The sequence below is a fragment of the Anarhichas minor genome, unplaced genomic scaffold, assembly GCF_050575085.1.
Source record: "Anarhichas minor isolate MPS153535 unplaced genomic scaffold, ASM5057508v1 ptg000011l, whole genome shotgun sequence".
Lineage (NCBI taxonomy): Eukaryota > Metazoa > Chordata > Actinopteri > Perciformes > Anarhichadidae > Anarhichas > Anarhichas minor.
The window spans coordinates 2,846,904-2,859,126 of NW_027466457.1; the positions used below are offsets into that span (position 1 = coordinate 2,846,904).

At 41.9% G+C, this 12,223-nt stretch overlaps 1 protein-coding gene across 2 annotated transcripts; it reads left to right on the top strand.

The window, feature by feature from the left end:
• The first annotated feature begins 2,034 nt into the window (after nucleotides 1-2,034).
• rhcgb (Rh family, C glycoprotein b) lies at nucleotides 2,035-11,569 on the top strand. 2 transcript variants are annotated; one of them, XM_076089846.1, is made up of 11 exons: nucleotides 2,035-2,257; nucleotides 3,469-3,661; nucleotides 4,133-4,283; nucleotides 4,593-4,740; nucleotides 4,845-5,011; nucleotides 5,304-5,441; nucleotides 5,818-5,954; nucleotides 6,125-6,249; nucleotides 6,411-6,484; nucleotides 7,267-7,319; nucleotides 11,545-11,569. In XM_076089846.1, the coding sequence occupies exons 1-11, from the start codon at nucleotides 2,035-2,037 to the stop codon at nucleotides 11,567-11,569; spliced, it is 1,434 nt and encodes a 477-aa protein (XP_075945961.1). The 2 variants fall into 2 exon arrangements, with proteins under 2 accessions (XP_075945961.1, XP_075945960.1); XM_076089845.1 differs by lacking the exon at nucleotides 11,545-11,569 and adding an exon at nucleotides 7,929-7,962 and having other exon boundaries at nucleotides 7,267-7,334.
• The last annotated feature ends 654 nt before the right edge of the window (nucleotides 11,570-12,223 follow it).

Consider the following 12,223-nt stretch of genomic DNA (forward strand, 5'->3'; position numbering starts at 1 on the left):
TGTGTGTTGTGTCAAGCAAGACGTTCTAGAAGTTTGTGAGAGCTTCAACAGATCTCTCTCTCAGAACACATGTTGACATGTCCCACTGGGAAAAGCACAGGTGTAAATAATGTAATTAACGATGGCTGAGTTCCATTCAGCTGTTCCAGTTTCGGGGTCCTGGTATTGTGCGTGCTGGCTCTCGGTCACACTGTTATGACTAACTGAGATTAGCAACACCTGCACTTCTCCTGCAATGACAATGACTTGTGAAAAGAAGCCGGTAAACCAGGGCTGTTTACACTGAGTACACCACCTCACTCACTGTATGCACATTTTGGAAATTCACAGGTAGTTCCTGTTGGGCTGTGAAGGTTAGAGACGTGGACCTGTGACTTGATGGTTGTAGATTTTGATGCAGGATGAACACTTGCACCACCCTCATTACTGCTAGTGAGTTGCCCTTGAGCAAGGCCTGTTCCAGTGAAGCAGCTCGGGGGGGCAGCAGCAGCAGTTCAAATGGGCAGCTTCCATTGGGGAAGTTGTGCTTAAGACAGAAGTTGTGCTTTTATTCCAAAAATGACTCCACATGTCGTTCTCCCGTATTCTGAAGAAGATACAAGAGCTGCTTCATCAAAGCCTGACAGCGGTGCTCCGATGAAGGGAGAGATCACAGCTACACATCATCCCTGAGGAGTATATCTTCTGCCAAAAGTACATCACCAAGGTAGCGGTGCCAAGCCGAGCGGGAAGATCAATGTGCACAGTTACCCGCTCACTCATTTTAATGAGGTTCCTCGTTGGTGAGTGCGCAACCAGTGCACAAATTCAACGTCCAAGGTATTGTGTCTTATTAAGTTTTGTTATTTTTCTGCATTTGTTTTTTTTCTGTGTTCCCCCTTTTCCAGTCTTTATGCTAAGCTAAGCTAACTGGCTACTGGCTCCATCCACATAGTTACCGTCCGCACATGAGTGATATAAATCTTCTCATGTAACTCTGAGACGCAGGCGTTGGCATCATTTTATCAAGCGTCTCAAGCTGCTGAATCGCAGTTATGTCCAAAATACTGAATCTCTTGAGTTGAAGTTACTCCACTTTTACAGCAAATAAAACTCTTATCAGTGTATTTTCTTATTTTGATTTCTACAGTTGTATTGTTCCAGTGGTAAATACCATACTTTTTATTTTACACAAATTTTGTAATTCTTTGAGCAAAACAAAGGTTTAAATGTAAACTAAAAAAAGATTATTTTACATTCTGCCTATACAACGGTGCAGACTTGTCAATGAAAAAACTGGACCCTTGTCTCATCCTTGAACCCTGCGTCTGTGATGGTCGACTGAGTCAAACCTGTTGTGCATCTTTGTAATCGGGCATGGAGACGCATTATTTACAGTTGATGCTTCACAGGATGAGCCCTGTAGACGACACGAGAACCTTCTCACCCGCTGAGTAAGAAAAGGACAAAAGTGCTGTAGAAGCCTTTACAATAGAGACAAGCTTCATATGTTAGACAAATATGACTTTTCATCTTTCTCTGAGTGTTTGTGTTAAGGGGAAATATCCCCCTACCCTTCTATCTGTCGGCTGGATGACACTTGCATTATCTTACGAGTGTAACCAACACAATCTGTCGACAGGATGTCTGAGTAGACATCTTTCTCCTGTTTGATCAGGATCAGGTGAATGTGTCCTCTGTCCTTTACCATAAAAACAGTAGAATTTATCATTACAGTGCCATGTTTTCACTGTGTGATGATTTATCCTCTACTTTACAAGATGCTGGGAAGAAATATGGAATTAAATTAAAGAAGTAAGATGCATCTCTACTTCAAGATGTGTCACCACCTGAAACAAGTCAAGTTCATACCCAGTCACTCCCTCCAATAAGGGACTGTGGGAGGGTCCTCATATCAAAGCAAACACCCATCTTCACTTGTGCATAATAGGCTCGGGGCCTTTAAAGTCACTTCTGCGGAGAACAGCACACTTGAATCATTCAGCTGCCGCTCTTCTAACTTGTGTTACAAAGGATCAAGACTAGCCCAGCACCATGGGCTGTGTTCAAAGCTTCAGGGAACTGTGCGACCGTCAAAAAAATACCAATGTTCGTGTCAGTCTCCCAGCAGTTTGCTTCGTGTGGCAAACAGCCATGATCATCTTGTTTGGGGTTTTTGTTCGCTACAACGAAGAATCGGATGCACACTGGATAGAGCACAGAAAAGTTGAAAATATATCCAGTGACATAGAGAACGACTTCTACTACAGATATCCAAGTAAGTAAATGCATTATATTTTATTTCTTCTCTCTCCACTACACACTCTGTTTTCCAAATGTCTGTTATCTCAATCATGACTTTTATTTCTTCATTTATTATAGCAACTTAATATCTATCTTTATTCGTCCACATTGCTGCACATTTAGCTTTTTGTTTATCATTTTATTAATATTTGTCTTTTGACTGATCAGCCTATTCCTGCAGGCTGATATAAGGCTCTGGCTCCCACAGGTGCACACTTCTCTTGGGGGTTTGACTCCCCTCATTCTTTTCTTTCCAGTTCAACTGTGGTGATGTTGGACTTCTTTGTATTCGTGAAAATGTTTCATGGCCGAACACTAACACCATGGGTTGTTGGGAAGACGTCGAATACAACAATAACAATATTTATATATAAATACATGAGTGTTGTTGTATTTTACGCTTCCCCCACAACCCGCGGTGTCGGTGTCAGGCTATCGTGAAGCCATCTCAGACGTGGTGTTGGATGTCAGATGATAAATGGACATCCTGACACATTCAGGTGACTAACAAGACCTCATCCTGGAGTCACAGGACCTTCTTCTCCAACACGATGCCCTCCGCCAGTGTTGACACCAACACAGTCTGAAATATCTGCAGCGTGTGTTGTTTAAGCTGTAAAAATGCATCCAATCTGATGTGATGTAAGATTTGTGCTGTCATTTATTTTCTATGCAAACTACATTGTTTCACATACATTGGACAATAGGTTCAGCGGGAACCTATTGTACCCTGAGGTGTGTCAGGCGGTTACAGTATTACGCTGTAAACGATACTGGCTGGTTTCTGCTGGTATCCACATACTGCTGATATGATATTTAGTGTCTCATGCAGGAGAACAACCTGTTCCAGAAATGAAACTACAAGTTGTCTGTTTGCTTATTAAGGTTATTGTTATAATATTGGAGCTTGAGGGTTCATTCTTGGTCTCTGAAACAGCAGTTTGACTTCCCCAGCAGATGGAATTGGCACTAATCATCGAGACATATTTATTTATCCATTTCGTTTCTTCCTAGTATTTTACCTGTTTATTATCAGACATGCATTACACCTATATGTATGTGTGGTATATATATGGTATGTACGTATATATTGTATATTTGATTTGGATGTGGAATTCCCTCCCCTTTTCTGTCCTTTGTGCCAATTCCCATCCTCCTCCTCATCTCTCCCTTCTTCTGTCCCAGGTTTCCAGGATGTCCATGTGATGATCTTTGTTGGATTTGGCTTCCTGATGACGTTTCTTAAGCGCTACAGCTTCGGCGCGGTGGGTTTCAACTTCCTCATCGCAGCCTTTGGCCTCCAATGGGCGCTGCTGATGCAAGGCTGGTTCCACTCCCTGGACTACAGTGATGGAAAGATCAAAATTGGAGTTGAAAAGTGATTGTTCAGTTTAATTCTCAGTCCAAATTATCATGTTTTTGTATTTTCTCTAGAATCCTCCCTTCATCTTATTCTATTTGTTTCCATTTGTATGGTTTCAATAGGAAAAAAACAGACATGAATACATAATGAGGTGGAGAAACCAGTCTAGCTGGCAGGATCTCGTAAAGATATTTCCATACACCTGTAGATTTAGTTTTTGCCAAATCACTTTGTGTCAACATATATGAACGCAGTATGAGAGAAAGAAAGAGAAAAAGTAGGATAACTAGATAAGTTTATGATATCAGTACTCAAAATTACATCATTGTTAACGATTGTACTCTTTATTTAGTTTACTGTCTTTGAATAAGTGCATCGTTCGCCAATATAATACTGTCTAATATTTGGTCAGAACAGATTACAGCTGATTTCCATATTGCTTTGTTCGTCCGCTACATTTTAACTTTTTTCCCCCCCTCACCTTAGCATGATCAACGCTGACTTCTGTGTGGCCAGCTGCTTAATAGCCTACGGGGCGGTGCTTGGTAAAGTCAGTGCAGTCCAGCTGCTGGTTATGACCCTGTTTGGGGTCACGTTGTTTGCCGTGGAGGAATATATCATCCTAAATCTCATACATGTAAGTTGAAACAATCATTTATTTGTGTTTTGACATCATTCAGCTTTATCAATAAAGCGGAAGAGAACATATCTCACGGTGTAGCTGACGATGTTTTTTACAACTTGCCCAACACACCAACTGCACGTCGAACGTCTTCCTCAGATTTGTGTATTTATGGTTTAGTTCCTCTATGATTCTGCAGCCGAGCATGCGCCTAAATCCTGTGACTTACAGATGGGTAGATTTTGCTAATGACACCTCGTAATATTCTTATAGCTGTATCTACTGTATCTACTGCCACTAATGCTATTATTTGCTTCCCTGAAGGCCAAAGATGCTGGAGGCTCCATGGTGATCCACACATTTGGAGGTTACTATGGTCTCTCCATCTCGTGGATGCTCTACCGGCCAAACCTGGACCACAGCAATCGTCTGCAGGGCTCCGTCTATCACTCGGATGTCTTTGCCATGATTGGTGAGCGTGATTTCATCACAAGCTTATTTTCACAATACTTCTTGTTATTCTGGAGGTACTGTGGATCTGCAGGATCTTTAAGGTCCACCCTGCTTTCTGCCAAGGCACCCTCTTCCTGTGGATGTTCTGGCCCAGCTTCAACTCAGCCATCACAGACCACGGGGACGGGCAGCACAGAGCAGCCCTAAACACATACCTGGCTTTGGCCGCAACTGTGCTCACTACTGTGGCCATCTCCAGCCTCTTCCAGAAGCATGGGAAACTAGACATGGTAACGACCTCTTTTTTTTACGTCAGTCACAAACACTCATAAAGTTAAGCACTTATGTATGATGGACATGACGGTATGAGGTGTGTTTATTTATCAAGCTGACAGTACTTGAAACAGGTCGCCTTGTTGATTTGGTGAACACGACATGCAATGACTTCTGTGCCCCACCAGAACAAACTTAAACGTATAGTCTTGTATGCATACTCTGTTTCATCTGATGCAGTAAGCTCATAATTCAGAAAAGAGAGACCAAACTGACACACAATTTCTTTTTTCTGCACGCCTTTTTCAGGTCCACATCCAGAACTCCACTCTTGCTGGAGGTGTTGCAGTAGGAACGGCAGCAGAGTTCATGCTGATGCCCTACGGGTCTCTGATCGTGGGGTTCTGCTGTGGCATCGTCTCCACACTGGGATATGTCTACCTCACGGTATGGTATTTATCTGGTTTATTGTGATATAGCTTTCATGAGACAAGCCTCACTTGAGTTTTTGAAAGTGTTCATTAAGCCATCCAGGCAATTAGCTACAAAAATGCACCATTTTTACTCTCCACAAACATATAAAAAGTTACTGATCCAGAATATTTAACTTGCTGATTAAGTCGAACTTTGGGTTGTATAGCATAGCACATCATGTGTTTTACCTCATTACTTTTGCTGCTCTTAAGTGAACTGTCGGTCTAAACTAAGTTAAATTAAACTCTTAAGATGTTTAAGTAAGCTCAGTTAAGCCTAACTCTCTCTCTCTCTCTCTCTCTCTCTCTCTCTCTCTCTCTCTCTCTCTCTCTCTCTCTCTCTCTCTCAGCCTTTCATGGAGAAGCACCTGAAGATCCAAGACACGTGTGGAATCCATAACCTGCATGCCATGCCAGGAGTCATAGGTGGCATTGTGGGAGCCATTACTGCCGCATCTGCAACAAAGTCTGTTTATGGTGCTGAGGGGTGAGTGGTCCTTGCTGACGAATAGAGAGATCAAGGCAGCTTTCACGTTTTGAATAGATAGAAGATTATCAACCAGTAAAGGAATATTTGTGTTCTTTGGCCAAATATAGTCTTTTGTTCTGAAAAAAAAAACATTGTGAGTAACTGTTTTTTTTTTTTTTGTATTAAAGGCTCATTAACACCTTTGACTTTGAGGGTGATTTCAAGGACATGGTCCCCACACGGCAGGGTGGTCACCAGGCTGCAGGCCTCTGTGTGGCCATCTGCTTTGGTGTGGGCGGAGGTATCCTTGTCGGTGAGCAGTAACAGCCTTCAGTGTGACCATATAAAAGAAAATATCCAGTATGTACTGTAAATAACTGTGACGTTGCTGTGTTTGAACAAGGTGGGTGTGTTTGCACGTAATGGATGACAGATTGTGTTTTGGGATAATGACTTAATTTGTATTCTTCTCAGGTTGTATTTTAAGATTACCTATCTGGGGAGATCCTGCAGATGACAATTGTTTTGATGATGAGCCCTACTGGGAGGTAAGAGACTATTCTTTCCAACTATGAAGAGGTTTTCACAGTTTTAATGTCAATATCCCCTCAAATCATCTCAGTCAGACGTTCATCCCACAGAAATTGTCCAGAATGAATACCTTGATATCTTACATTTCAATGATTTTATTTGAGTGGTGTTTTTGTAGTGTTTGATAAATACAGTTCTGTTAAAATGCATTTCACTGAATGAAATTTGGGACACATCGTTAGGGCCAAACGGTCACACCCTGATTGGTCGGCAGCGCCAATCAGATGCTCTAATTCAGATCTGCAGATTTTTCCAATTAATCCGGTGCAATCTGATCTGATCGGAAGAATTTATGTCATTTTTTATTGTGAGGAGCCAATCGGGACCAGCAGTGATGCATCACCAGAAATACTCAAAAGGAACAAAGCTTGAAAAATAAACTTTAAATGTATTAATTCAAACCAAATAAGAGTGTAAGAATGTTTAAACATCTTTGCTCTTATGTTTGTATAAATATGAAAACATACTTTGATTTACAGACGAGACATACTTTTAGTTTCTTTTGCTATTCTTGATCGGAAGCATTATACTGTTTTGTGTTCCTTACCCTGTTTGTGTACACTAAAGCTGTTAGGAAGTGGCTAGTCATTCTGCCACCTCTATTTACAAAGGGACGGTTCATCATTTTCCATTTTATGACACCAACAAGGTCACGTAGCATCATACGTTTAATTGTTGATTGATCATGCGGTTGTCGCTCTCCCCCTGAATCATTATGTTGAAACTCTGTTGCTCACAGCTCCCTGATGAGGAAGAGACCATCCCACCAGTCCTTCACTACAACAACCACATGCGGAACAAAGACGTGTAAGTGTCCTTTTAGTTTCTGGTTCTGGTCATGCAATTCTGCTATTCTCACACCAAACAAACCATGCAGGAAGTGCCTTTGTTGTTGTGGAATGTGTTGCATTCAGTGTCCTCTTGGTGGCAGCAGATCCAAATGTGCGGAGGCCACATGTGACTCATTGCGGTTCCTGCCCTTTGTTGGGAATATTTATTCATGGTGTTGAATCCTATACCACAGAGGCCTGCAGTGTCCCTGTCACTCTGCGCGGGCTAGATTATGAAATGCTGACGTGGATCCTGTGCTCCGTGCTTTCAAGTGGAGCTCACCTGTGCTGTTTGTTGATAGGGGTGTTTCACAGTACAGCTCTGCATGTGCAGCTCCTCAGAGTGACCTTCAAGTCATGTTTACTGTGGATATAGAAATGATACTATTACAAAAAGCTTAGCAGTCAGTGTAATCTACCCAGTAGAGTGATATGGAGTATGCAGGAACAACGAGAGGCCAAAGAAGAAAACTACATTGATCAAAACCTCGACACCACACACTGTGAGCAACAACTTGTCTGTGAAGTTTCATTGTCTTTCACTAATTATGTGACGCTCTTTTCTTTTCAGAGCGGAGTCAAATTTCTCTGTGGAGCAGACCTGACGCGAGGCCTTGTCCTAATGGATGTGTCTGTCTTTATCACACATCACCCGTTTGTGCCTTTTAATTTTCCTGCTACACAGAAATATTCATTTGATTCGATTAATTCACTCCAATCAAAACCAGTTTTTTTTCATACAGTTTGTCTTTTTGTTTTGTTTTTTGTGAAGTAAAAAAACATATTGTCTGTTTTCCCAAGATATTTATTTCAATTTAAATCAATTGATATTCAATCAAATATTGGTATTAAGTGTGATTGGCATTCACGGAGTGATTTGCCTCATTTCAAAATTAAAGCATAATGTAATTAAAACTGCAGAATTTGTCTCTTGTTCAATAGAAGATGCAGAGCTTTGATGAAAGTAACTTAAACATGACCATGAAAACATACAACCATGGTTCCTTTAAGTAGGTTTGAGAAAACATTTTAAAACCATGTTTTGTATTACGTGTGCTTCAGACCCACTTGAGTTGCACTTTGCTGTGGATTTTCCACAGAAGCTTTCACAACTTTGTTTTTACTGATTTGTTTTCTGTCTGCACGACATAACAGACTGCAGGTCACATTCAAAGTCAATCCACAGACTTTTTTTTGACATGTTTTTGCTTAAATTGTTGTATGTTGATTTGCGTAGTTGTTTTTCATTTTATTGCAATTAGATGCATTAAAAAAAATGAGTTAGTATCACGTTAGTTATTATGGATTTTCAAAATAAGAGCTGTGGTATTTGTTTTGTTATGCTGTGACATAAAGGATGTTTGGTAACACTTTACTTGGACCCACCCTAACTTAGCATTAATAAGCATTGTATAAACTCTAAATACATGTCTTTTAAGACACCATGTTGTATTGTTGCAAGCACAAAAGAGCATATTTTTAAATTGTATTTTACTGTATTGTCATTTATTTTCATCTTTTACACCAGCCTTCACATATGGGTGCTGACAGGAGGAGTTGCTGAGAAATAGATAAATAAGCACGACATTATGGTGTATTATAAACCATTTATTAAATGTTTATGTACTGCTTATAAATGCCAAATAGGAGGGTTAACGTAATGTATCCGTGAATATTCTTATCCACGTTATCATTCTGACGATGAATGATTTTTGTACATTTAGACGTTCCACAGTGAAATATTTATGTCATGCTGTTTTGAAAAGTTTGTTAACGGTAATATAATTTTGAGAATCAGTAAAGAGTTATTAATTATATAATTTATAATATATAATTTATAATTTCAACAAATTAAATATACTTATTTGTTAGTGACTGAATACCTTTAACCACTTTAAGAAATCAGTTTTGCAGAACATAATGGATTAAAAACATCCCAACTTACCAATTAAAAGAGGAGGAAGTAAGTAGTTTCCCTCATTTAAGAGCCCTTCAGCGTCCCCTCTCTCGAAGAGTCAGGCTGAGGGTAAAGGTCACACCCTTATTGCTCTCTCGGGACACTGTGTGACCAAAAACAAACTAGAGACCAGCGTCATCATCGTGACCTCTGGTCAAAGAGTAGCAAAAGGGCAAGGGCACCGGCAGGGCTGCACACATATGCTGGAGTCCATCAATTTAAATTGATAGAGAGAATTCCTGTGGATTCACACACTGAATATTGGTGCTATTTTTTGCACATGGCTGGGTAGAAATGTGGAGGAGTAGTTTCATTCCATTAGAAATAGTCTGTCAATAAATGGACCACGATGTCTTTAAGTATATGTCATTTCACTATGCAGTCCATTTCTGTCCTTCTGTCTATTTGCTGATGATGGCAGTAATTTCCATGTGCTCTGTCTTCTGTCCACCTGTCCGCGGTGTTTTTTCATTGATGGAAGGCGGGCAGCAGCTCGTGGTGGGAGTGCAGATGATTCCCACACATGAGTAGCAGCAAGGAATCCATCGCCTCGTCCAGTCTCCTCGCTAACAAAGGCGGGCTTAGTGCTGTTTTCTTTTGTCATCAGTAACGTGTTTGAGTAAAGGAGGTAATGGTGCCACAAGTGCTCCAATTAAACAAGATGCAGCCCTGCTGGGAAGAAAGGCTCGGTCATTGCCCCCAATAGCCCCCAAAATACATACACACACACACAAATCGGGCCTCTTCTCATCCTACCCCCATGCAGTTCCCGTCCCAACTCTGCTCATGTTTATTCATCAGCCACTTACAGGGCAAATGCGGAGGCCTATTAAAACTAAATCTCTCTTATTTATAAATGATACGGGGCCATCCTCTCTGAGGTAGAGGGAACCGTGCCTTATGGCATCATGACAGCCATGTTTGAAGACGTTTACCCTCCTTTGGACAGACACTGACCACCGATTTGACTTGCACAGGGGGGAAAAAACACAAAGTGTACAGGGATAGCAGGGGAGCAGAGAGGCCACAGAGAAGGTGGGATGGAGAAACTTGAGGAGGCAAGGGGGCATGAAAAGAGGGAGGGACAGACGGAGAATGAGGCCTCACTTCCATTGCTGATGACTGACTGCCTGCCATCCGCGCTCAATCACGATCTTTGATTGGCAGGTCGGGGGGGAGGGAGAGGGTGGGAAAGAGGGTAGGGCGAGAGCTTAGAATGGGAGCTGCACAAAACATACTCCCATACAGGGGGCCGCGGAGACGCTCATTAATGATAAAGAACATACCAGGGAAAGCATGTTTTCTCTGCATGTTGTTTGTAGGTTGAGATTAGTTTGTAGTCTTGTGATGTAAAATGCACAGAGCATCACAGGGCTACGTCCAACGTGGGAGGTCGCGTCAGAGCACCTGGCAGTGGCCATTTGGCTTTTTGTTTTCTTATTTTTCACCATTATTCTAAGAAAACGATGTAATATGTCTAACGGTGATTATGTTGCCAGCATATTCATTTGATTGTTTTACAGTTTACGCATAGGTGTCAGTCACTCTGCAGTAAAACTCCCCTGAATTCACTTTACAGTTACGAGGATCTACAGCGGTTAGAGGAGTATTCAGGGATCCATGTTCACTCCCGTATAAAGAGAGCAGTAAAAGCCCCTATTGAAAGAAACCACAAGTCCATAGAACTGGTCATAAACCATTCAAGCCCTCACTCTTTTCTCTCTGTACTTAATCTGCTCACGTTCTGTGCAGCTTCAGTGTCCCCTAAAGGTTACTTCTCAGCAGGTGCATCTGATTTCCAAAACGTCTCTGACCATTTAGATCTGGACTGTCATTTTGATGCCCAATACTTATGGAGTGCCATAATGTCCCAACATCAGTCCTGTCCTCATTTACAGTGGTGGAACCAACAGTGCTTTCCATACCCATACTACCACACTATTCAGTGTGAATATATAAAGAAGTTTACTTGTAGTGGAGTATATTTATATTGTTTTACTGGTACAGTCAGAGTAAATGATCCAAGGCTACCTCTTCCACCGCTGCCCATCACCTTTTTCTCTTCTGATGAACCTCCTAGCTCTGGCCTCCCCACGCCACTAACTGTCCACAGAGGCTGCTTAAGTGTCCCTATCGGACCACAGTGGAGAGGAACAGCAGATTAACCATGATCCTATCCGCTCACCGCTAGCCCCTTCATACGCTCCGTTACACCAGCATTTATAAGGAGGAGGGGACGCCATTCAGGCCCCTGATATGAATCCCAGACGAAGGGGACAAGAACAGAGCTTTCACCCCCAGTTTCACAGAAAAGACCCCTTTCTGGCACCCTCTAATTCTGGTTGCCACGGGCTCCTGGGTTCAATGGTGGACTCCCGTTGTGAGGGGACAAAGCCTCTCAGTCATCCGGCGATGGTTGCTAGGGGAGGCAGAATGTGTGGGGAGGGACGGGCTGCCGTTGTCCCAGACGAAATGTCTCTCTTAAGGCGGCAGAGATCTGGTGATTGACAGGTGGCTACACGCTCCACTGCAGATCACCCGGGAGGTCTGGGGGGCCTTATATCTGTGACCGTGTGAGTGAGTGAGTGTGTGTGTGTGTGTGTGTGTGTGTGTGTGTGTGTGTGTGTGTCCATGGCAGGTTACGTTAGTTGGCAAAGGAAACATGGGGGGAGTATAGCAGCTTTCTGCTGATATGAAAGTGGCACCGTCTATTACCTGTAGAGGGAGCTGCTTCTGCTTCAAACAGCTGTTCAATCAGCCTAATGACTAATAATCTACTGTGTTGGTGTTAAAAGTACCATAAAACAAGAAAAGAAAAAAACTGTAAAACCTTACTTAATAAAGATTTAAAAAAGTACTTCTGCAGAAAAACTACCAAATGATAATTCTTAATACTGATGCATCAATGC